This window comes from Mustelus asterias, chromosome 13 (assembly GCF_964213995.1).
Source record: "Mustelus asterias chromosome 13, sMusAst1.hap1.1, whole genome shotgun sequence".
Taxonomy (NCBI): domain Eukaryota; kingdom Metazoa; phylum Chordata; class Chondrichthyes; order Carcharhiniformes; family Triakidae; genus Mustelus; species Mustelus asterias.
The window spans coordinates 105,860,828-105,888,028 of record NC_135813.1 but is presented as its reverse complement, the minus strand read 5'-3'; the positions used below and the strand labels follow the sequence as shown (position 1 = coordinate 105,888,028).

The following is a 27,201-nucleotide window of genomic DNA, read 5'->3' as shown; positions in this document are numbered from 1 at the left end:
TAATGGTATATTCAGGACAATTTCTTGGAACAATATGTTCTGTAGCCAACTAAGCTATTTTAGATCTGGTAATGTATAATGATGCAAATTGATTAATGACCTCATAGCAAAGGATCTTCTATAGAAGAGTGATCATAACATGATAGAATTTCACATTCAGATTGAGGCTGAGAAACATGAGTCTTAAGACAAAATAAAGGCTAGTGGAAGGGTATAAAGACAGAGTTAGCTGAAGTGGACTGGGAAATTAGATAAGACAGTAGAGAAACAATGACAGATATTTAATGAGATATTCAATATCTTCCATTCAGAAAGGCTCGACAAGAAAGGTGCACCATCCATGACTAAGTAGAGGAGTTAAGGATGGTATCAAATTAAAAGAAAAGACGTACAATACTGCAAAGATTAGAAGATTGGGAAAAGTTTAGAAACTAATAAAGGATGATGCAAGAATAATTGAGGGAGAAATTGGAGTGAGAGAGAAAACTAGCAAGAAATGTAAAAACAGACAGTAAATGCTTCTTCAAGTTTATAAAAAGAAAAAAAGTGTAGCAGAAGTGAATTTTGATCCCTTAGAGGATGAGACTAAGAATTTGATAATTGGAAACAAGGAAATTGCAGAGACTCTAAAGAAGTGTTTTGTATCTGGCTTCACAGTAGAAGATACAGAAAGTGTCCCAAAAATAGTAGAAATGCAGGGGCGAAGGGGCGGGAGAAACCTGAAATAATCATGATCATTAGAGAAAAGATATTATGAAAATTAATGGGATCAAAGGCTGACAAATCCCAGGACACATTGGCTTGCTGCATCCAATGACCTTCTAAGAAGTGACTGCAGAGTTAGTGGATGCATTGTTTGCAATCTTCCAAAATTCTATAGATTCTGGAAAGGTCCCAGTGGAATGGAAAACCACAAATGTAACACCACTGTTCAAGAAAGGAAAGATTCAGAAAGCAAAATCTGCAGGCCAGTTAGTCTAACATCTGACTTTGGGAAAATATTAGAATCTTTTAATAAAAAGGTAATAGCAGGACATTTTAAAAATCAGAGCACATTCAGCATGGTTTTGTGAAAAGGAATTTGTGTTTGACAAATTAGAGTTCTCTGATAATGCAACAAGCAGTGTGGATAAAGGGGAACCAGTAGATGTAGTGTATTTCCAAAAGGCATTGCATAAGGTGCCATGTAAAAGATTACTGCACAAGTTAAGAGCTCATAGTGTTGGGGTGATATATGAGCATGGATACAGGATTAGCCGGGATAAATGGGTGACTTTCTGATTGGCAAACCATAACTAGTGGTGGGCCTAAAATATTTGCAATCTTTGTAATGACTTGGATAAAGGGACCGAATGAATTGTAGCCAAATTTTATGATGTTAGAAAGATAGGTAGGGAAATAAGTTGTGAGGATGTTACAAGGAGTGTGCCAAGGGGTATGGATAAAGTGAGGGCAAAAAATTAGCAGATGAACTATAATGTGGGAAAATGTGAGGTTTTTCTATTCTTCCGCCAACATAGACAGAATATTATTTAAATGGGGAGACTGCAGAATCCTGCGGTACAAAGGGAGCTGGGCTTCTTTGCACATGAATCACAAAAAGTTAGCATGCAGATACAGTGAGTGATTCGAAAGGCAAATGGAATGGTAGCCTTTATTTCATCGAGGACTGGGTATAAGAGTTGGGAAGTTTGCTACATCTGTACAGGTGGGATCGCACCTGGAATATTGTGTACAGTTTTAATCTCCTTACTTAATGGAGATATATTTGCATTATGGTTTCCTAATCAGTCAAGCTGCAGAGGCATTGGGAAATCACTGCAGTACTTAGCCAAGCATAATCATAGACCAATCCGGTGTAAGTCCATGGCTGCCAATGCCCTTTTAAAGCATTGTACCCAAAGCTGGAGGATACTTGGCATTGGAAACAGTTCATAAAAAGATCATGGGGCTGATTCCTGGGATAAAGGAGCTGTGTCATGAAGAATAAACACAAGAAATAGGAGCAGGAGTAGTTCATACGACCTGTTGAGCCTGCTCAACCACTTAATATGATCGCGGCTGGGTTTGAGCTACTTTCCTCCTTTGGTTCCTTGAGAGACCAAAGATCTGTCCATCCTAGCCTTTACTGTGTTCAACGATGGAGTCTCCAAAGATTCTCAACCCTTTTGAGTGTTGCAATTTCCTCACACCTCAGTCCTAAATGATTGACCCCTAATCCTGAAACTGCCCCTGTGTTTCAGGTCCCCTGACCAGCAGAAACAAGTTAGTCTTCGGAATTCTCTCCCACAGAAAGCACTGGGGGCTGAATCATTGAATATATTCAAGGCTGCTAAATTTTTGATTAACAAGAGAGTTAAGGGCTATGGAGGGAAGAAGCAGGAAAGTAGAGTTAAGGCCACAGTTAGATCTGCAATGTTCTTATTGAATGGTGAACAGGCTCGATGGATCAAATGGCCTGCTCCTGTTCTTATTTCTTATGATCCATAATGCCAGGTACCCCACCAAGTCGCCGGCTCTATAAATGCTTAAATCACCCACAAGAGGCTGTCAATTTCAAAACTTTAAAAATGGGGGATTCATAACATAGATTTCATAACATAAAATCCCTGCAGTGCAGAAGGAGGCCATTCGGCCCATTGAGCCTGCACTAACAACAATCCCACCCAGGTCCTATCCCCGTAACCCCACATATTTACCTTGCTAGTCCCCCTTACACTAAGGGGCAATTCAGCATGGCCACTCAACCTAATCCACACATCTTTGGAGTGTGAGGGGAAAACGGAGCACTCCGAGGAAACCCCCGCAGACACGGGGAGAACATGTAAACTCCATACAGACAGTGACCCGAGACCGGAATTGAACCCGGGTCCCTGGCGCTGTGAGGCAGCAATGGTAGAAAGCATGACAATTCCAGCACCCAGGGATACGTTTGCCGATCACTGGAAGGTTAACCATTGCAGCAGTAGTCACTGAGTAAGCCAGGGCAAAATTGCATTGAGTCAAAGTGCTCACTAACATTTGGTCATTGACCACAAACCCAGGCAATGACTTCCTTAAGGGCCACTGGTTGTTCCCCGAAATTCGACAAAGTATAAAAATAGCTGTTGCTGAATATTGTCAAAAGATGTTTCACAAAAACACTTTAGCTTGTGTGTGTGTATTGTATCTCCATGTAGCACAGTCAAAGTGGTGTCACTATCTGGGGAATACACGGTGCAAACTTGTGAATTCAAAAATGAAGGTTTTGCATTTTCGAGAAAAGTGCCCTTCATGACCATCAGACATCTCAAAGCGCTTTACAGCCAGTGAAATACTTTTGAAGTGTAGTCAACTACTCATCTTCAGAAACGCCCAGGGATCTTTTATGTCCAACTGAGAGAGCAGACAGAGCCTCAATTTAACATCTTATCCAAAAGTCAGCACCTTTGACAGTGCAGCACTCTGTTTCACTTGCAGTAAGCCTTGTGTTGTGAAATCCAAATCTACCTCCTGGTGAGCAGAGGCTGGGAACTGCAACTCCCAGCATGCCTCAGGAGGTTTGCGCTTGTGCGGCTCGGGAGTGGATGGTGGTCGCACAACCTGGCATTTTTGTAGTTCTTCAGGCTGGGACCAGGCCCAGCGCACCTCCGCAAAGAAAACAGCACAAAAACAGGATCATGGGGGCAGACCTGAAGTGCCATAACCAAGTACACCCTCAGACAATGGACAGGGAAAGGTCCCAAAGGAAGGAGGAACAGGGAGCTGACTCAATTAAGAAGAAAGTGGAGCAGAAAAAATGGCTGCAGTTGGCAGACTTCTGAGTGGTGAGGTTCAGGAGAAAGTCTGCAATCAAACATGGTTCGGGAGAAGCTCTGGTGATTGAAGGAGGCAGTGGAGGGTAGTTGATTCCCTGTTGTGGGCCATTGAGGTAACCCTCTGGAGCAGTAGTATCCTGCTCTCTGCGACCAAAGCAATGAAGTTGTGCTTGTCAGTTGGTGCTTGAGTGCATATGGAATTTAGAGGAATGGAGCCTCAGGAGACAAGATTGAAACTCTGAATTGTGCGCCATTGCTGAGGCTGTCTGAGTCAGAGCGACATTTTGAGAGAATTTCAAGGCGGGATCTTTGCGGATGAAGAACACTGGAGTGCTGGTCAGGGAATTAGAACTCTTGAATGAGCATTTGAAACATCGAAATGATTAACTTGAAGCGGATTCAACAAAGGCCAATCTTCAATTAAAACTTGATTAACTTTGAGTATCCCAAGTCTCTACTAAATATCTTGAACAGACAAAGGAATTTCTGATAAATTAGAACAGTTGTGTGAATGCAGATGTAAAAACTAAGACTTACGAATTGTTAGAATTTTGCCAGGGATAGAAATTCTTGAACTCCAATGCAATCTGGAAAACAAGAAGTAGGAGATGTGTGGTATGGGAGAGCAGATCAGGATAATTTGGTGCACCAGTCTGGTGACAAGTCAAGAGAGCAGTCAGCAACCATGGAAGAAAGATTTTGGAATGAACTGTGCGCCCCAGTGAAATTGTTAAACTTGCACCTGACTGAACCAAAGACAACTGAACAGAGGAATTGCTGAACTCACTGAAAAGATGAATAAGCTTGGAAAAGAATCAGAAAATAAGAGATTGAGCACATATTTGGATGAAATTGTGAAAGAGGTGGAGATGAAAGTTCCATTTTTCAAGCATCAACAAAGAGGATACGAATGTGTGCAGCATGCTGGTCCCATCTCTTGGACAAATTAGGGAATGACTTGAATAAAGAGAGGGAAAACTCCTTCAGTGCAGCATTATTCATCTGGTGTTGATCAAAATTGTGAAGCAACAATATCTGTTGCGGAGGAAGGGAGTGAGGAAGATTATTCCGAAGCTGGTTGTCAGTCAGACAGACGTGGTTTTTGAAGCAGACTTTGAGCCGCTGAAGGCATGTTTCCATCAGCAGAGGAGATGAGTAAGAAAATCCCCATGCTGCTTTGTATTGAAGTTGAGAAACCTACGCAAAAGTCATTAGTGTCGTACAGCATTCCTAATATGCATCATACGTGAGGAGGGGTCGACCACCAGATTATTGGCTTACGAGCAAGGTTGAAAACCCGTGATGTAAAATAGAAACCCAAGCTGGTCGAAATGTTTCTGAAGAGAGATTCATGTATTTTCATTACTTTTGGTTGACCATAAAAAGATTATGGGAAAAACCACTTACTTGTTGGTGTTCTGTTGAGAGTTTAAGGAAAGGATATAGGAAGAAGGGCAGATTCTGAGTTATGATAGTTAGATGAAGTTTCAAATCTGGTAATCCTACTTGTTTTGTGTTCAGCCTTTGTAACTTAGCCTTTGTAACCTTATGATATCTGTATTCATGGAACAAAATGAAAAAAATACCTGTACACTATGTACTAAGCTATTTATTAGAAGTTTCTGCTTTTAAGTATTACTTGTAAATAAATTGAAACCGCATTATAAAGACACCTTCTCCCTTATGGTAAAGGTGTTATGAGATCCTGGCTTACTTTGTCGGAGGGAGGCCAGAGACTCCCACTCCCAGCATGCCTCTGGTGTTCTGTGTGGGCTGGGAGTGGGTGGCACATGCCCAATCTGGTGTTTCTGTGGTTCTTCATGCTGAGGACAGGCCCAGTTCACCTGCGCAGAAAGGATACGGTTTGCAAATAGAATCATGTGATCTGGAAGCGGAGCACCATAATTGAGAAAAGTCCAAGGTGGGGGACAGGGAGAGGTCCCAGTTAATAAGAGAGAGGAGTAGAAATAGAGATTCCAAGCAGAAAAAAGACTGCACTTGGTAAATTTTAAGTGGTGAGGATTCAGGAGAAGCCTTGTCAATAAAAGAGGGCTCAACAGAAGCCTTGGCAATGCCAGAAGGCTCAGGAGAAGCCCTGGTGATCAAAGAAGGCTCAGGAAAAGCCCTGGCGATCGAGGAGGGCTCAGGAGAAGCCTTGGTGATCTAAGAGGACTCAGGAGAAGCCCTGGTAATCGAAGAGAGCTCAGGAGAAGCCCTAGTGATTGAAGGGGGCTCAGGAGAAGCTCTGGTGATTGAAGGAGGCAGCAGAGAACTGTTAACTCCAAGCTTGGGGCCACTGGGGCAAAGGTAACCCTTTGGGGCAGTAGTATTCTGCTTGGCGCAGCCTAAGAGCTGAGGTTGTGCTCGTGAGTGGGTGCTTAAGTGAATGCTTGTGAATCCAGGGAAACAAGAGTCTCAGAAAACAAGATTGAAACCCTGCAAGTTGGGCCGCCATTCAGATTGTCTGATTTAGAACGACTTGGAGAGAAATCCAAAGCAAGATCTTTGAAGGTAAAGATTGGAATCCCTTGTGGGTGAAACAGAGTTTAAGTGAGATCAGTTGACCCAGTGTTTACTGATGTTTTGGTGGGTTGATGAGAAATCTGTGTAATTTATCTTAGTAAGAAGTCTCACAACACCAGGTTAAAGTCCAATAGGTTTATTTGGTAGCAAAAGCCACTAGCTTTCGGAGCGCTGCCCCTTCATGAGGTGAGTGGGAGTTCTGTTCACAAACAGGGCATAAAAAGACACAAACTCAATTTACAAAATAATGGTTGGAATGCGAGTCTTTACAGGTACAGACAATGTGAGTGGAGAGAGCATTAAGCACAGGTTAAAGAGATGTGTATTGTCTCCAGACAGGACAGTTAGTGAGATTTTGCAAGCCCAGGCAAGTCGTGGGGGTTACAGATAGTGTGACATGAACCCAAGATCCCAGTTGAGGCCATCCTCATGTGTGCGGAACTTGGCTATCAGTCTCTGCTCAGCAACTCAGCGCTGTCGTGTATCGTGAAGGCCGCCTTGGAGAACGCTTACCTGAAGATCAGAGGCCGAATGCCCGTGACCGCTGAAGTGTTCCCCAACAGGAAGAGAACATTCTTGCCTGATGATTGTCGAGTGGTGTTCATTCATCTGTTGTCGTAGCATCTGCATGGTTTCCCCAATGTACCATGCCTCGGGACATCCTTTCCTGCAGCGTATCAGGTAGACAACGTTGGCCGAGTTGCAAGAGTATGTACCGTGTACCTGGTAGATGGTGTTCTCACGTGAGATGATGGCATCCGTGTCGATGATCCGGCACGTCTTGCAGAGGTTGCTGTGGCAGGGTTGTGTGGTGTCGTGGTCACTGTTCTCCCGAAGGCTGGGTAGTTTGCTGTGGACAATGGTCTGTTTGAAGTTGTGGCACAACCTCAAACAGACCATTGTCCGCAGCAAACTACCCAGCCTTCAGGAGAACAGTAACCACGACACCACACAACCCTGCCACAGCAACCTCTGCAAGACGTGCCAGATCATCGACACAGATGCCATCATCTCACGTGAGACCACCATCCACCAGGTACACGGTACATACTCTTGCAACTCGGCCAACGTTGTCTACCTGATACGCTGCAGGAAAGGATGTCCCGAGGCATGGTACATTGGGGAAACCATGCAGATGCTACGACAACGGATGAATGCACACTGCTTGACAATCACCAGGCAAGTGTGTTCTCTTCCTGTTGGGGGACACTCCAGCAGTCACGGGCATTCGGCCTCTGATCTTCAGGTAAGCTTTCTCCAAGGTGGCCTTCACAACACACGACAGCGCAGAGTCGCTGAGCAGAGACTGATAGCCAAGTTCCGCACACATGAGGACAGCCTCAACTGGGATCTTGGGTTCATGTCACACTATCTGTAACCCCCACAACTTGCCTGGGCTTGCAAAATCTCACGAACTGTCCTGTCTGGAGACAATACACATCTCTTTAACCTGTGCTTAACGCTCTCTCCACTCACATTGTCTGTACCTTTAAGACTTGATTACCTGTAAAGACTCGCATTCCAACCATTATTTTGTAAATTGAGTTTGTGTCTTTATATGCCCTGTTTGTGAACAGAACTCCCATTGCCTGACGAAGGAGCAGCGCTCCGAAAGCTAGTGGCTTGTGCTACCAAATAAACCTATTGGACTTTAACCTGGTGTTGTGAGACTTCTTACTGTGTTCACCCCAGTCCAACGCCAGCATCTCCACATCATAATTTATCTTAGTCATTTATTGTGCATTGTGCCTGGTAATTTACTTGTACCTCATATTAACCCTGGATGTTAGAGTATAAAATAGACATTGTAAACTTTCTGACCTTGTACAGTAAAGTTTACTTTTGTTTGTTCGAAACCGATAAAGTCTTGCAGCTTTATTCTCCTAACAAACTTTTTGTCTACTTTAAACAGAATGTCCCTCACCGGATCTTAAGCAGATTTGGGAGTCAGTTCCAGGATTATAACACTAGATTGAGATGTTCAAGTCTTGGAGTGGGACTTGATGTCCCAACCCTCTGACTCAGAAATGGGAGTGCTCCCAATGGAGCCACACTGACAAGTGACTATTAGAAGATGTATTGCAATTTAAAGTTTTTATGGCCTAGATTATCCTAATCGGGTCATGTTCCCTCAATAAGCACCCGCCCTCAGTACACACAACCACACTTAATTGGCACAGTGTTTAACTTGTATGAGCTGCTAACACTTTTTGCACATCCATTTTCACCTTATCCATTTTACCAGGCATTTAAACAATATATTTCTCTGACAGCAACCCAGAGGTAGGGTTATCAGCACAGAGTGGGGGGGAGGGGAGGAGGCAATCAGGCATACTGTGGACTCTGGGGACGTGGTTTCACTTCTCCTGGTGCATACATTAATGGAAATCTTATGTTTAAAATCTTTCCTTAGCAGCCACTGTTAAGGCCGCTGGAAAACTGAGTGGAACAGGGCGCGATGCCTGTCCTGATCATCACAGACAGTTTTTAATAAATAGCTTAACAGGGCATTGGATCACCTACGTATGTAAATGAGGAGTTTAATGACAGTTTTAGGTGGACACGCAAGGACGCCGACCCATCTCCGGGTGGAAATTCTTCCAGGTGTTTTTTTTGGGGGGGGGGGGGGTGAGGGGGGGAGCGAGCTTGGTTCCCAAAATTGGACTGCATGGCACACATTTTATATCAGTCTTCCATCAGCGGAATAGCTTGCCACCCTTCCCTCTTGTCTCACACATGACGATTGATCAGGAAGAGGAAGGATCCAGCCCATAAAATCCGACCTTGTCGAGTTACCTCGCGGACAAGGGAGAGGAAAATATGAAATCGGGAAAAATTTGTCATAAGCCTAGAAATTACTGTTACAAATAGTTTGTTTTGTTTGATGGGTTACTTTCAAGTGGTTAAAGTGACAGAGGAACATGTTGCAAACACATTAGGCATTCAGATACTAATCCTGTCAGAAGGGATCTCTGAATTGTGGATATATGGCAAAAAGAAAGTTAGCATTGATTCAGACCAAGCATGAAACTTCTCAAAATTAAGATTAGCTCTCAAAGATGTAACGGTTAGCAAGCTCTGATGGAGAACACAACATCATCTTACAGATATATCTAGATTTACAAAGAGAGTGTGATCCTTGGCACCTGAAACACTGCTGTGGTAAATGTACTATGTACATTAATGTAATGAGTCTTGAAATGTGTTACCTGAAGCCTGGTATGCGCTCAGGCTGCTTGACACTGCCGGTGTGATGGACTAACAAGTTGTATTCTGGAGCTTGTGCACAAACTCTTGCACAAGTTAGGGGGCTTCCTTTAATGTAGCTGGAGCTTATAAGCCTAGTCTGGGTGCTGAACATCATTTTCGGGAGAGAAGGCCGAGCTTCAAAACGTGACACCCAAGATGAAGAGAGACTGGAGAGGCTGGGATTGTTCTTCTTGGAGCAGAGAAGGTTAAGAGGGTTTTAACACAAAGATGCTCAAATTTAAGAGGGGTTTAAATCCGGAGAAATTGCTTTCACTGGTGGGAGGGTTGGTAACGGGGGACACAGCTTGCAGATAATTGGCAAAAGAACCTGAGGGAAGGTGAGGAGACATTTATTATATGCATCTAGTTATTGTGATCTGGAAAGCTGTACAAAACTCTGGTGTGGCCGCACTTGGAGTATTGCGTACAGTTTTGGTCACCGCATTATAGGAAGGATGTGGAAGCATTGGAAAGGGTGCAGAGGAGATTTACTAGGATGTTGCCTGGTATGGTGGGAAGGTCTTATGAGGAAAGGCTGAGGTGACTTAATAGAGGCATACCAGATGATCAGAGGATTAGATAGGGTGGACAGTGAGAGCCTTTTTCCTCGGATGGTGATAGCTAGCATGAGGGGACATAGCTTTAAATTGAGGGGTGATAGATATAGGACAGATGTCAGAGGTAGGTTCTTTACTCAGAGAGTAGTAAGGGCATGGAATGCCCTGCCTGCAGCAGTAGTGGACTCGCCAACATTAAGGGCATTTAAATGGTCATTGGATAAACATATGGATGATATTGGAATAGTGTAGGTTAGATGGGCTTTAGATTGGTTTCACTGGTCGGCGCAACATCGAGGGCCAAAGGGCCTGTACTGCGCTGTTATGTTCTATGTTTAAAAATTTGAGGGATGCGGATTTGGAAGTAAGTTTCAAAAGTGAACTGGACGAATACTTCAAAAGAAAGGCGTAAGGGGCTATGTGGAAAGCGTATGGTTGTGAGACTAATTGAATACCTCTTTGAAAGGGGCAGTTCAGGCTCAGTGGGCTGAATGACTTCCTTCTTTGCTGTATGATTCTTTAATTTCAATCCTGAGTTTTCATTTCCTTTTCAGAGGGCCACCATGACCTTACCGGCCTCGAGACAATTTTCCATTTCGCAGTTTGTGCCCACAGCCGTGCCAAAAATATGATGGCAAGGTAGGGGAGGTCAGTGAGCCACATTTCAGTTCCTGTGCTGAGACTGAATAATTGGCGTACCTACCTGCCTTCCCACCATGATACTCCACCTCCTCAGTCGATTCTTGAGACCAATTATACAATTCAGCTCCTTGATGTTCCCTGTTTACACGTTACCCAACTCAAAATTACTCTTTGAGCGAAAGGTTTTATTTGAGTTCTCTTACCCCTGGCATTTGAATCTTTCACTGTAGTGAATAATTTAACTAGATTGGCTTTTTGCTTTCTTCTTAATCACCACGATGGCCGAAATTTCTGACCTCGTTCACAGCTGGGATTTTCTGGTGCCTCTAAAAGTTAATAGAGTTTTGGTTGGAACGCCATATTTTCCATTCTCGTTCGCAACCGGAGAATCCTGCCCAGTGTCTCCCCTTACCAAAAGAACAATTCTCTGCCAATCCAAATTCCAAATATCTGGTATTAGCAACACTGCTCATCTCTGCACCATCTGGAAAGCTATAATATCCTTTATGTGATTAGGTGATCCAAAACGTAACCTAAAATGGTCTGTGAACAAAGCCTTATATAGAAATAACATGACTTGGAATGCATGGACATATTTTCTAACCTCTGCTAATGCATAATCTTCTTTGCTTTTCTTTCTGAGCTGATGGTTTCATAGATATATCTATTCGATTTTTTGCATTGCTGCACCAATGTTCTATTTGGTTCCTTGTTCCATTACTAATAATTTTGCATATATCCGCAATGAATTACAACCCGCCACCGATTTATTCTCCTCCTCTACTACCCCTCATATTTTGTCATCCTAACTGCAAACTTGGAGATTATGTTTAATATCAGGTCAGCCAAGTCATTAAAATAGCATGGTTCTGGAATACAGGACTTCAGTTGTAAACATTTTGCAGCCTGCAAAGTTCTCATTTTATAGCTACTCTCTGCTTCCCTCTTTTAAACTATTATCTCGATGGCTTTTTAAAAAATCCGTGCTTCTGTGACATCTGGCTGTTGTGGAACCTTGTCAAAAACTTTCGAAGATTCCTTGTATTTAATACCCATTCTTCCTGTTCACCGCGTTAGCAATATCTTTGAAACGCTCCAGCGATGTCACTTAAATGTGACATCGTTTTCCTGACTGTCCTTAAACAAGTTATGCTTTTCCAAGTTTTCATTCACCAGAATTATTTCCAAGACCTTTCCAACAATCTTTCCAAAGCACCTAATATAAATTAGTCCAGTTGGAGATTATTTGCCATAAGTGATTCACTCCCTGGACTGAAATTGGTGCTATTGATGATTTTAGCTGAACAATGAGAAGTTCAGTCTCACTCACACTCGGTCATCAATAAGAATTCCATCCTTCCCCTGGATGTTCTAGTATTCTGAAAACAAGATCCAATTGTCTTTCTAATTGTGTTTTCAGGAGCTGCCCATCATTGTTCAACAGGGCAGTCCTACCACAAGACGGACCGGCTCTTCTCATCTTATGCCTGGTTTCATGGTCCAATCTCTCGATTCAAAGCAGCTCAGCTGGTACAGATTCCAGGGACCGAGGGTCATGGGGTCTTTCTTGTGCGCCAGAGTGAAACACAGCGGGGAGAATATGTCCTCACATTCAACTATCAAGGGAGAGCTAAGGTAATGAAAATTATTATACAGAATCAACTTTATCTTACATATGTATTAAAATAGTTTATTTATTAGTGTCACAAGTAGTCTTACATTAACACTGCAATGAAGTTACAATGAAAATCCCCTAGTCGCCACACTCCGGCATCTGTTCGGGTACACTGAGGGAGAACTTAGCAAGGCCAATGCACCAAACCAGCACGTCTTTTGGATTGTGGGGGGAAACCGGAGCACCCAGAGGAAACCCACACAGACACGGGAAGAATATGCAGACTCCGCAGTGTCACCCAAGCCGGGTATCAAACCAGGGTCCCTGGTGCTGTGAGGCAGCAGTGCTAACCACTGTGCCACCTTCTTAATATTCTTAATCTAAGTTGAATGACGATGGATGCACTTGTGATGCTGACTTAATGGATAAAGGATAGGTAAAGGATGAGAATGGATAACAGCTTGCATTTATACAGTGTCTTCAATGTGGAAAGCTTCCCTGGGTCCTTTACAGAGGAGACAGAGATTAAGCATTATGAAGCATGAGGAGAGATGTCCACAGATTGTGTTGAAGTTCTTAAAAATGCCACAAGAAACTGTAGGTGAAAAGATCCATGAAAAATGGTGCACAATAGTTGAAGGCTCTGCCTCTGATTGTGGGATTATCCATAAGGAAGGGCCAGAATTGGAGGACTGAGAAGTATAAGCTGGAACATTAGCCCTGAAATGGTAAATGAGCCCAGGGAAGAAGAAAGATCATGCAATTATTTATGAATGAATTTATCCAGTAATTATATTTTGTGGATTTGTGCAACTTATTGTGCGTGAGTTTCCTCCGGGTGCTCCGGTTTCCTCCCACAGTCCAAAGATGTGCGGGTTAGGTTGATTGGCTAGGTTAAAAATTGCCCCTTATAGAGTCCTGAGATGTGTAGGTTAGAGGGATTAGCGGGTAAATATGTGGGGATAGGGCCTGGGTGGGGTTGTGGTCAGTGCAGACTCGATGGGCCGAATGGCCTCCTTCTGCACTGTAGGGTTTCTATATTCTATATTTCTATATTTATCTATGTCAACATTCAAGATTAAATTGGAAAGGTGAGTGAAGGAGAAAGGGAGGACTGGAGATGGGAACAGGATGGATAAATGTGATTCAGATTATTTGCTTGTGTTGAGGGTGAACATTAAGGTGGACTAGATGGCAAACAACATGTTTCTAAATTGTAACTTCGATACGTTTCTATGCAAGTGAATGCGCTTTATATTGCTGTCCAGTGGCTCAGTGGGTAACTGCTCTGTATAGGTACATCGAAACAGGGTTAGACCATTTAGTCTGTTGAGCCTGCTCCATCATTCAATACAATCATGGGTGATCGGACACCTCAATGCCTTTTACCCACACTGCCCCATAACCCTTTACGTTATAGTTAATCAGAAATCTATTGTTTTCTGGTTTAAACAGACTCGATGACTGAGCTTCCATTTCCCTCTGGGGTAGAGAATTCCAAAGATTCACAATTCAATAGATTCTCCTCATCTCAGTCCTAAATGGAATCCCTCTTATTTTGAAATTATGGCTCCTAGTTCTAGACTCTCCAATCAGGGGAAACATCATACCTGTGCCAACCTTGTCTGTTCCTTTCAATGTTTTGTAGGTTCAATTAGATCACCTCTCATTCTTTGAAATTCTAGAGAGTACAGGCCCAATTTGTCCAAACTCTCTTTGCAAGACAATCCTGCCATCCCCAGAACAAGTCTAGTGAACCTTCGCTGCGCTCCCTCTATGGCAATATCCTTTCTGAGGTAAGGGGACCTAAACTCCACACAGTACTCCAGGTATGGACTAACCAAGCTCCTATACAATTGAAGCAAGATCATTATGGTGTGGCACGGAACCTAATGGACAGGAAAGGTCCAACCTTCGTTATTCTCTGTTCAGGGTTAGATGTTTTCAGTTGAGTAAAATAATTGGTCTCTACTCCTGAGATAGTGAAGAATAAGTTTGGGCTTGCTGCTCCTGATTGCCATTCAGCCTTCTCCTTGAACCATGTATCTGTGCATATCAGAGAGCACTGGTATGGATAAAGCTCCATCCATAGTAAATTAACCCAATAACACTTACTGTCCAAACTCACATATAATAAAACTTGCTACTTGGATGGGATTATTGATGTCTGCTGCTCATGGACTGCACCCAGAAAGGGCCAACACTTGAAGAGGACAGGAAAAAAAGGCAAATACAGGCTGGAATTTTCTGGCCATTCAGGCCAGCGGGATTCTCTAATCCCGCTGCAGTGAATGGAGATTTGGCTGAGCGCCAAATTCTCCGTCCTCATTTGCTTTATTGGCTTTTAAGTTCATTCATATTTGCGAAAGTATCCTAACTAGACAGTGCCCAGTGATTAACACCAAGTAAAGCTTTCTCATGATTCACAAATTTTGTTCTAATCTTTCAGCATCTCCGACTGCTTGTGACTGAACGAGGACAATGCCTCGTCCAACACTTCCGATTCCCATCTGTCACAGAAATGCTGAACTATTTTGGAACATTTGCAATCCCGTTGGAGTGTGGCACAACCTGTGAAGTCAAACTGTCCAGCTATGTGGTGGCATTCCCTCACCAGCAAGGTAAGAAAGATCACACGAATGTTTTAAATAGAATTCACATCAGCAAAAACAAAAGATGTTTATCGGTGCAAGAGTGCAATCAGTCAGCACATCTGTGATTATCAATAAATAGGATTCCAAGAAAACATTCTAGCATCTTTCAAAAAAAAGCCTTCTGAGTTGAGGTGAACCTCGATGGGTGATTTGCCTTTTAGGATGTGGTGATATTTGTGTAACCCAATTATAAAAGCACCAAGCCGATAGTTTCATTTCTGAAAATAAAGTAGATTATTCTTCAGGGTTGTACATTTCTTCAAGGGGTTAAAATAACTAGCTAAAAATGTCAATGGCCGGAATTCTCCAGTCTTTCATGCTCCGCTACTGCTGTCAGCAAGAACAGTGAATTTGGCGCTCAGCCAAAACTCCATTCACTGCAGCAGGACTGGAAAATCCCAGATGAGGTCGGAGAATCCCTGCTATTAGATTCCAGCAATGTGTTAGCAGTTAAGTACTACCTGAGAGACAATCGTTGATTGTCATAAAAACCCAATTACTCAAGAGGAACAATGAAAGCTTCAGCTGCTCTGTGTTTTCTTGCAAATCCCACAAAAGCTTCCACACAGTGGACAGGATTTCACCCCCTGTCCCACTGCTGTGGCATGTTTTGTGGCAGCAGAGGTGGCCCGCCATTGGCTGGCAGCGAGGTCTTCCAGTCCCGCCGCTGTCAACGGGGTTTCCAGTTGCTCACACCCTCCGCTAATGGGAAACCTGCGCAGGGAGCTCACCGTTGGCAAGGCCAGAAGATCCCGCTGGCAGGAACAGCTGGAAAATCCTGCCCAATGGGTTTTAGTGAGTGACGGCATTTTATGGAGAACTAGAAAGTTCCAGCTTTGACTCCAGTCTGTGCACAGTGTTCGCTGGAGAGTGATCAGTTACAGGATTTTCTCATCTCTAACCTAGAGTCACCAAGGCTAATTGTAGCATTCCCTGTGCCGTCTTCTCTTCACAGGACTTAGTCTCTTCACCACTAAGAAATCAGGGAAGCACAAACTCTAGTTTCATAGCAAACTTTCAAGCATCTTTTTAAATTGTGAATGAATATTGCTCGCATAACTTGTACTAAAAAATTGGAAGTTATTTTTAAGATTTGCGGTAAACTTTGAATTTTAGTGACAGATGAGCAATGATTGAGGTGCATCATCGCTGATTAAGTGCAGAAGTCTGTCCACAGTGTCAAACATTTATCACGATTCTTAGAAAAGTTTTGATTCAGAATCTGAACAACACAATACATTATAACGCCAACACGTAACTAAAAAACAAGGGGTTCCCAAGCAGCTTCATGGTTGCGGTGTTGGCCTCCCAATTTAGATGTCCAAAAGTTGAAATTCCAAGGGTGTTTATTGCTTAGCCTGCTTGCTATATTTGTGATGAATTCTGTCATCTTTTGGCTTGGCTTCCTCAGTGTGTACCGTTTTATGATTAAGTTTTCCATCTGTTACTGAGTGAAATCGGGCTGTCCAGCTCACCCTTTGCAACCAAGCTTCCTTCCTGTTGGTTGGGCAGTGAGTGTAACTGGCAGTGATCCTGGATCACCTCTCGCCCAGCTGAAGGATGAAAAAGACCCGAAAACTGCTTGCAGTCCAATTCCTGACCTATCCTCAGCTATAAACGTCACAAAACTAAAATGAGTTTCCTTAATTCTGCATATCTTAGCAAATCAAATCATAATTTTTAAGAAATGACCATTTTTAAGAATAAATAGTATTATTTTATTTAAAGAGTTGAAGATTGAAATTGAATAAAAGTTTTGGGATTACTCCTGGTTTGACTCAGAAGTATGAATTAAAGAAAGTAAAGAGATTAAGAAGTGGAAAGAAATGTATCATAAACATGTGGGCTAAACAGATGGACGAACCCTACAAAAGAGAGAAAAATGCATCATGGTGTCAGAGGGCAGAAATAGTGTGGGGATTTGAAGAACAGAGAGGAAAACTAAGAAGGTACATACATGTCTGTTATAATCACAATGACAATGCAACAGATAGAAAAGAATGCGACAAATTTAAGAGAATAAATAGGCCCGAAAAAAATATGTTTTGGAAAATTCTGATGTTTTGACCCGAGTGAAAATACTGAACAGTTTGTTCCCGATGACTGTTGTTCCTTACAATTGCATGGAATCTGTCTTGGGATGCATTCAGGTGCAACGTATTTTGTGACTAAGGGAGTACAAACACATGAGCCATTCCTTTGGACTTGAAAGTGTTTAAATGCCTGTATTTTTGCAGATGATTATGGGTGTTTTACATCAGTAAAGTTGAAGGCAGACAAAGTAATTGAGGGTGTTACATATGGCTGAATTATTTTTTTCAGTTAACATATTTAATTGATAAAATGCAGATTCAAGTGCAGCAACACTGTACATAGAGACTTTTTAAAGTAAACAAACAGGTCTCTCAGCATTTGCAAAGAGAGAAAAAGAGAGGTGGGTGAACATTGGGTGTTTTAGTGATGTTGCTTTTGAAACGCTCCGGTGGGCTACATTGCATTTGGTTGACAATGGCAGGTACTGTGGAAATCTGTTTTGGAAGCCAGACCGTAGACTTCCTGGATCCTAGACTTCCTAACCCACAGACCGCAATCAGTAAGGATAGACAACAACACCTTCTCCACGATCATCCTCAACACCGGTGCCCCACAAGGCTGTGTCCTCAGTCCCTTACTATAATCCTTATACACCTATGACTATGTGGCAAATTTCCCCACCAACTCGATTTTCAAATTTGCTGATGACACCACCATAGTGGGTCAGATCTCAAACAATGATGAGACTGAGTACAGGAATGAGATAGAGAATCTGGTGAACTGGTGCGAAAACAATAATCTCTCCCTCAATGTCAGCAAAACGAAGGAGATTGTCATCGACTTCAGGAAGTGGAGTGGAGGACATGCCCCTGTCTACATCAACGGGGATGAAGTGGAAATGGTCGAGAGCTTAAACGTTTCTAGGTCTCCAGCTCACCAACAAGCTGTCCTGGTCCCTCACTATAGTTAAGAAAGCCCACCAATGTCTCTACTTTCTCAGGAGGCTAAGGAAATTTGGCATGTCCATGCGAGACTCATAAATTTTTACAGATGCACCATAGAAAGCATTCTTTCTGGATGTATCACAGCTTAGCGTGGCTCCTGCTCTGTCCAAGACCTCAAGAAACTACAAAGAGTCATGAACGAAGCCCAGTCCAGCACGCAAACCAGCCTCCCATCCATTGACACTGTCTACACTTCCCACTGCCTCAGAAAAGCAGCCAACATAATGAAGGACCCCACGCACCCCGGACATTCTCTCTTCCACCTCTTCCGTTGGGAAAAAGATACAAAGGTCTGAGGTCACGTACCTACCAACTCAAGAATAGCTTCTTCCCTGCTGCCATCAGACTTTTGAATGGACCTACCTTATATTAAGTTGATCTTTCTCTATACCCTAGCTACGACTATGACACTACATTCTGTACTTTCTCCTTTCCTTCTCTATGTACGGTATGCTTTGTCTGTATAACATGCAAGAAACAATACTTTTCACTGCATATCAATACATGTGACAATAAATCAAATCCAATCAAATCAAAGACCACTCAATCCACGCTATTGCTATGAACGTGCTTTTAAGTTTCAACCTAAGAATCTAGGCGATGAGTGTGAACGGGGTATTTGATTGATAGAATCGTTACAGGTCAGGTCATAGAAACAGAAGAACGGGGTCATTCACCTCGTCGAGCCTGCTCCGCATTCCACTAGATCATGGCTGATCTGTACTTGAACTCTGTTTATCTGTGTGTGATCCAGATCCCAAGGTACTGTGACTTAACAGCTGAACCTGACCTATGGCATGGGGAGATGTGACGTGAGTCTCCCGAACCTGCTTCAAAATTAGGAAGTGCTCGCTGGTAATGAGATTGGAGAATATAAATCTCTGCAAAATTTTCCCACTAAAAAATGAAACAAAACGCTGATTAGCTTCCCTTCAATTATTTTTTCTTGCCATTTTTGATTTACACTGAGTGCTTCTGGGGAAGGGGAAATTGAACTCTGAGAGATGAGAACAGGGTTTAAAGGGTGAGGATTTTCTAGGTTAATGGTGATGTCCGATGATGTTAGCTCAGCTGGCTAAAACCAGTCAAGCCAATTCCCTCGGTAGTGCAAATTGCTCCAGTATGTAAAAAAATTGACTCTGTTACTTTTCTAAACATAACAGGGAAAATTAAAGTACATGAAGATCAGAACATTGTGCAAATCTTGTTCCTTAAGAAACATCAATGTTTTGCAAAGAATTTTAAAAGTTTAAGAATTGATCACAAGTTATAATAGAGGATCATGCGCCCAAATTTCAATATATTCCTGTACTTTGTTTAATGTACATTGGTTGGCTGGTTTAATAACAGTACTTTTGTGTACTTAAGCAGATTTATTCCTAAAATGAACACTTACTAATGCAGATATCTACACCATCTGTCAAATGCAGTTTTTGAGATAAACAGTAACGGCCACATCCACTGAAAGCTGATTACCTTTCCCTATACTTGGCTTGGTGCGCCCAGCCTGTGAGACTTGTAACTGCCCCGGCTTCAAGTCACGGAAAGGTTTATCACGCAACTGGATTCTTGCCAAAATTCGTTACATATTCCAGCACAGTGTGGTTTCAATTGCTGTAAACCATTGACCTGGTCTATATATCTCAACTGGTAATGTCTGAATGTTATTTCCACAACTACCTGTCTGTACAGAGCACGTTGAATTTCTTTAAAAGCTCCAAACACTTTTTTCTTTGGAAATGTTTACTTCTATTTTTGCACAGACTTGTGAAGATATAAAAAGGTTTTAGTTAGTATATGCCATTATCCAGAAACATTTGACACAATTTTGAGTTCATCCAGGAAATTGCATTTTTTTCCCTGTCTATCTTTTTCTGCCTCTTCTATGTTTGGGCCGTTTTGGAATGAAATCAACAGCTCTGAATTCTCAGTACTGAATTCCTGACCTCCGAGGGGTGCAGGTGCTCCATCGCTGGATACGTTTAAGACTGGGAAAGATGTATTTTGTTGTCTCTCGGGGAATCGAGGGAGTGGGCAGGAAACTGGATTTGAAGCTCAAAGTCAGCCATGATCATAGTGATTGGTGGAGCAGGCTCAATGAACCAAATGGCGAACATCTTGTGTGTTTGTGCCCGGGCCAGTGGAAGAACACCTTCCACTGTTGCATTGTGATCAGATGATGGAATCTTGATTGACTTTCCCCTTTCAAATCCAGAACTGACTCTCCCTCTTTAGCCCAGGAGTCCCGAATTTTTCCCTCTCTAACCCAGGAATACCGAGGCCAGTGGCATTCCCACCATGTTCCAGCTGAAATCAGTTAGTCCAACATAACATGGACATCAAACTTGGAACCTTACTAAAGTGCCAGAGGAAAAGCTCAGGTACTCCCTGTGTGATTCAGCAAACCATTAGGAAATCATATGAAAATGATGCAAACATCACATTTAATTCTGCTAACATCCTGTTTGAATCTGTTTTTGATTCGCCATACTTGTTTCATAAGCTTCTTCTCATTATCCTTTTGAAAACCCGAGTGCACCTTTTGAAAATCCTGATTTACAATATCCTTTATCTACCCTGCTGGTTACATCCTCACAAAACTCGGATAGATTTTTTAAACAGGATTTCCTTTTCATGAAATGATGTTGTCGCTAACTAATCACATTATGACTTTCCAAACACCCTGTTGCCACTTCCTTTATGATAGATACCAGCAAAATTCCCAACCATAATGTCAGGGTAAGTGGCCTGTTGTTCCCTGTCCTGTCGGCCACATTTCTTGAATGACGGCATTATATTTTCTGCCTTCCTGTTGGCTGGATCCATTTCAGAATCCAGGGAGCTTTGGAAGATCACAGCCAGTGCGTTCAGCGGGTGCGGTTTTCCCAGCCCGCTGCACTGTACGAGTAGCGCAGCGGGCTGGGAAATGTCAGCGGGAGGGCTGTAGCGAGCTTCGTGACCGGCGTCCAGCTGATACCAACTTTCCCAGGCCATTTTCTATGGCGTAATCAGCCTTACACCAGAAAACAGCGCGAGGCTGATTACAATATTTAAATCGCCATTTCCAGGTCATTAGTGACCCTGGGACGGTATGGGGGAGGGGCAGGGGGTTGGGGAAGTGATCGGGAGGCCAGCAATGGGTGGGGGGGGGGGGGTGGGTGCAGTACGCATGCCAATTTCGATACTGGGAGTTCGGTGCATATACAGTGGCCACTCAGCGTGTTGATACCGGCCTTTCGGCAGGATTAGGGTTCCTACTCACTGGCAAGAATCCCCTGGCGGACTCTGTGAAGCACAGAGTGCCGGAAATTCAACTGATTAAAGGTGCCCAAAAAATGGGCAGGAAAAACGGGAGATTTTCCCACCTGTTGAGCACTGTTTGGAAACATCGCATCAACTATCTCCGCCGTTACCTGTTTTTGAACCCTTTGGTGTGGACCATCAAGTCTGGGGGATTTGTCAGTTTTTACTTTATGTCCCTCACTTTCATTAATTACCCCCCCCCCCCGCATTTCTGGAATGAGTTTTGCATCTTCGGTTATAAAGACAGATTTTTAAAAAGATTTGATTTATTATTGTCACATGTATTTACATACAGTGAAAAGTATTTTCAACAATACTGTAGAGCGTCTGTATGCGCGCTCTACAGACAAAACATACCATTCATAGAGAAGGAAATGAGAGGGTGCAGAATGTAGTGTTACAGTCATAGCTAGGGTGTAAGCATTGTTAGAGAGTTTAAAAGAGTTAGAATGAAGTTTTAGAAGCATAGAAGGAGAGTAAAGGATAGAATTAGAAGGTATGCTGGGCACAGCTCGCAAGAAGCCGCCTTGCTCCGGTGCCATCTTGGTTTAATACCTGGGCTATTTCCTTTTTCTCCATTAGAATTTCCGCGGTGTCAGCCTCTAACGAACCTCCAATTGCTTTGCTTAGTCTATTTTTGCATACTTTGTAGAAACTCTTACAAATTTATTTTTAAAAAATGTCTTGTTAGTCTAATCTCATATCCTCTGTTGGTGTATTCCATTTTCTCTGAATCAATTTCTTGGTTATTAGTTAATTCACTTCCAGGGTTGCACATTATTCCTTTATGCTGATGGAATTATATTGCACTCAGTACTAATATTTGGAATGTATGCTGTGGTCATTTTTTGATTTAGCTTTAATAGCAGGCTTCACTGCAATGAATGTTGAATTATTTAGGTTACACAGCCTTGCTTTACCTGGGAGATTCCGCTCGCTGATGTTTATCTGCTGCTTCCAGTGGATATTTCTAACTAGTCATTTGGCAGGTTCTCAAATATGAGTTGCACCTGTGATTTGTTCCAAGGCAAATTGATTTGGCAAACGGTCAGGATGTTTTCTTTGCTTTCAGGTGGCTGTCATTTTATTTGTCCATTATCATTTCAGTATAGCTTGCCGATAGATAAACTGATTATTATTAGAGTAGGCCAGTGTAAGACATGTATAAATGTGAGGCCAGCATTTTCAGTTCATTACAAAAAGTGTAATCGTCTACATAAAATATAAATATCTCCCTTACTGGCATTCTGATCATTTCACAATGCACATCAGAGGGGAATGGGGTGTTGTGTATGCTGTCTCTACTAAAACTACTGTTAAAGCGCCTGCATCTGCCAAAGTGTTTGTGCACTTCCTCCCCTCTCCTGGCAAGATATGTGTCCACCCCCCTACCCCTAGCCATGCCAATTTTAATAGTGCAGTTGTGAATCAACAGATTATACCACCCCCTGGTGTTCTGAACTGGAACAGTCTCCTGGATCGTCTCCACATTGTATATAAACACAGGGAGAAAGAAAAGGTCCTCTGGACTTGTTCCATTCATAGCCTGTTCTAGGATTTCCTGCAGGTATGCATCCTGCAAGTTGCACCTGAACTGGCACCAATTCCACCACAGTCAAATTCTGCGCAAACCTTGGCATCACGTGAGCATTTGCTTGAAAATTCCATTTCCTTGAGGCAGAAATGAGGCATCTTGCTTGGTGATGAGTGCTTTGTGGAAATGTGGATTCAATCACATGTTGTGAGAATTTGTAACTCAGGGTTATAGAGCACAGTTTGTTCTTTTGTGTCAATGTAGTGATTTCCCCTCATGCTCAGTCCATAATCTGTAGGCCTCCTCGTTTACAAAATAGTTTCCATTCAAAGCCACACAGTCGAATTGGATTAGCACGTGAAGTGGATGAATTGTAACAATATGCAACAGCAATAATCACCAAAGTTTTGTCTTAGATCCGTACTTACCTTGACTCTGATATACCATGCATTAGCAGAATAACCAGTTCCTACTGCTATCTGATTATTAGCTACACTATGCTATTTGATGTTATATTTTTATGACTCAACAGCCAGAGTGCATTTAGATTTTATGTATGTTGATGGCAGGAAGTTATCTTCATAGACTTGGGAACCAGTGAAACTTTCTTAGTTCTCATTTCCTCTCCCAAATTCAGTAACTGTAGCCTCAAAACAAGAACATCTTACCATAACCACAGCCCAACTTTAGTGTGACTTTCTTTCATTCACGTAACATGCAACCCTACTCTTTCTGATAAGGAGCATCACTTCCTTTGGCTACTTGACTGGAAGCGGAACAATTGGCTGTGTATCTGTACAGTAAGTCCACGAGCAAGCTTAACCTTGGCCAAAGAATCTTCCCTGACTAGTGACGGTTAATTTGTGGATGTTTACACATAATGCATTTTTTGGGGTATTTATCTAAAATCACTAGTAACTCTGAAGGAGGCTTTAATGTGCAGTATAATTGAACATTACTGAGAACTGAACCCTGAGTGCAAAATGCAAGGGGCTAAAATTGATTTGTGCTTTTTTTTGGCTGCGAAGATCATAATTCACAACCTTCCCACGTTGGTTTTAGCGGTAGGTTTGGTGCTGCCACCTCATCCACGCGATTGTTGTGTAGTCTCTGAGTGACTGCCAAACTGCAAGCTGCCTCTACAGAGAGAAATTACGCTGGTGGCCTGTTCTTAAAGGCAATCTGCCCTTTAAAGGGAAATTGCACTAAATTACAAGAGGCTGCTGCTGAATATTAGTACTGCAAGTGTAAGAAAGGGCAGAGAGAAGGCTGTAGAATAAAGGGTTAACAGGTGGGATATACTATCATATGACATAGATGATTTTGTACCACTGACATGTGTCAGACTCTCAAGAGAGAGGTTGAATTCATGCATAGGAGCAACATGCGTATGGCGTAACCTGTTCAAATCTAGTACTAATAAACAAGTGTTGGACAGATAGCAGAGTATGCCTACAGTGTGTCTAAGAACCGAGTCCCACACCTAGAGTCCAGAGATACAGGGGTTAGGTTAATGATATAGCTCTGCAGGCCTTAACGGTGAAGGTAGACACCATGGTTTCGCTAGGGTTCAAGAGGCCCTGAAGGATTGGGAACAAGTGACCGTGATCAGTACCTGGAGCTAAGGACCTGGCAGCAGTGCTACAAGAAGTTCAATGACCTCATAATGTTGGTCCAAGTCAGTGAGTGCATCTTCACGTGACATCTCCTACCTTATGGTCTACCACTCCACCAGCCTCTCACACTGCTCGATCCACTACACCCACATTATTCACCCAGGCACTCCAGACTCAGACTTAATATCCAGATACTCCACCTCCCATCTATATCTCTGGCTATTTAACTGGTGGGCAGATTACCCAAACACAGTGCCACATAATCACTTTCATTATTCCAAGACATATTGCAAGACAAGGTATTTAACAGAAAAGAGCAGAAGAGGATTCCTGCATCTTTGCTCCTTGGCAGTGATGGTTAGCTGTCTGCGGAGGCCAACCAGCCTATTGAGGGTGTGCAGGTCCACCAGTGCTCTTGCCATCATGATCTTTCAAGTTCTCTGCAGCAGAATGTGTTTATCACCTCGCCCTCTGGTGTTGATTTCCCCACGGGATGAAACTATCACATCAGAAACTTGCTAAGCAAGATTTGCATTGCTAGTCTATTTGTACATAACAGTGGAAAAATCCTTTGCCGATTCTTGTCTGTGTATATGCAATAAGTAAATTGTGGGGATTGTTTTTCATCTGCACCGTGCCAGCAGTCTCTAAATGCGCAGTGAAATTCTTTCACTTGGATTTGCTACCAAACTGCAATTCTATTATAGAAAATATTTCTTAAATAAAATTAAAAATGAGAGGATAAAAGAAAAATCTTTTTTTTTTAAATCGCATTCTCCTTTGTAATTCTTGGAGTTGAAACCTAAAATTCTTTTTTAAAAATTGAAATGTGTTTGTATTTGGATTTAGTTCACAGTACTTGAATTCAAACGATGAGAAAATCAGAAAGCTGTTTCCTCACTGTTCATCAACCGTATAAAATGAGACACTGAGTGTGTGAACTTGCCTTGTTCACACATTGGGGACTGTAATATTCCACTTAATGTGTCTGAGTAATATTGTTAGAAAAAATACAGATCAGGGATTTCTCCAAAGTCAAAATGTCAAAAGACAATATTTTAACGACCAGTGATATAATAAGCACATCAAACAATTGAAAGTCTTTTGTTACTGGGAAGGAGTGTAGAAGTCTTGATAGTAAATTGTCATTGATGCAATGTGGCAAAATTATTTAGCAATCCTCACCCTTGATCATTGCAAAATTGTTTAGTAGGACATGGAAAAATACCCGTTGGCCTATCAAGGTCATGCCTGCTGCAAAATACTGCAAATCTGAAATGAAAACTAAAAATGCTGGAAATAGTAGCATCTATGAAGAGAGGAACAGAATAGAAGTTTCAGTTGATGACCTGTCCTCAGGACTGGATAAAGCTAGAAATATAATGTTTTAAATAAGTGCAGGAAACAAGGGAGGAAAGAGCAAAATGGAAGATTTGCAGTAGGGTGGAAGGCAGGAGTGATTAAAAGAGAAAAGTGATAATAGTGAAAGACAAAAGCGGGTGATGATGGGACAATTTTTTAAAAAACAAGGATGGTTGGAGAGGATGGAAATCACTGTTGTTCTAGCGTTGTCCTACTTGAGGAGCTGAAATTGACGAAGGTGGAAAATTCCTGGCTCCTGCACTCTAGAAAAAAGGCAGTGATTCTGAAATTGTTAAATTGGGTGATCTGAAAAGTGCCTAATTGAAAGATGAGGTTCTGGCCCTCAGGGTTGCGTTACTTTCGAATGCATCAGAGGCCAAAGTCAGAGTGGGATTAAGGTGGAAAATTAAAACAACAAGTGACAGAAAGTGCACAAACCTGACCTTGCAATCAGCCAGTCAACGTTTGGTCTCCCCAATGTGAGCAACAAGTGTAGTATACAAAATGGAAAGAAGTACAGGCCTCGGCAGTAGTGGAACCACTGCCACCCAGAGACGAATAGTTCGGGATCCCATCAATTCCCAGCACATTTGTTACTATTCTTCTGCTCTTTCAGGACAGGGGCACTGACAACAGTTTGAGACACAACAAAATTAAAAGTTAACTAGTTACCTAGAAGTAATAATGTTGGTTCTGCACTGAGTTGTGGTGGTGTAAACAGTCGGGCTAACATAAGAAAAGCAAAACTAAACTTCCCAGGGTCGGCAGAATAGAAACTGCCCAGGCTTTATCGCTGTGTTAATACTAAAGCAAAATACTGCGGATACTGGAAATATGAAATCAAATCCTGCTGAGTATTTCCTGCATTTTCTGTTTCTATTGCCACTGCATTTTTTTTTTGTTTTATGTCTGGGCTGCACTCCAGTGCAGAAATATTTACAGAAATATATCTTGTTTATTCTGCTCTTGAGTATTGCTACTTGTAGTAATGAGCTGTGCGAGCATTTACTGTACGATTCAGACTCTAATTGATATGGAGCTGGATGTAGGAGTCGTAAGTAGTCCAGAAATTTGCAACTAATTGCCATGTTTAATTAAACAGATTGTGAATTTGTATATCACCAAACCACTGTCAGCTACAGTAGCTTAAATCACATTGTAAAAACACTGAGTGAATGTACATCATATTTCAATTCCCGTCTGCAGCCTCTTTCCTGAAGTAAGCGTAGCAAAAATAATTTTATCTTTTAGTTACGTTCATTTACTAAAGAACTTGCAAACGTGTCACCAGTTCAAACTGCTGCAATTATT

The 27,201-nt window shown here is 42.3% G+C and overlaps 1 protein-coding gene across 5 annotated transcripts in view; it reads left to right on the top strand.

The window, feature by feature from the left end:
- Positions 1 to 27,201, top strand: part of sh2b3 (SH2B adaptor protein 3) — a 238,349-nt gene that overhangs the window by 205,490 nt on the left and 5,658 nt on the right. For all 5 annotated transcript variants that reach the window (XM_078227443.1, XM_078227444.1, XM_078227446.1 and 2 more), the window contains 2 exons: positions 12,189 to 12,403; positions 14,833 to 15,004. In XM_078227443.1, the coding sequence (XP_078083569.1) occupies positions 12,189 to 12,403; positions 14,833 to 15,004 (387 nt within the window). The remainder of the gene's footprint in view (positions 1 to 12,188; positions 12,404 to 14,832; positions 15,005 to 27,201) is intronic.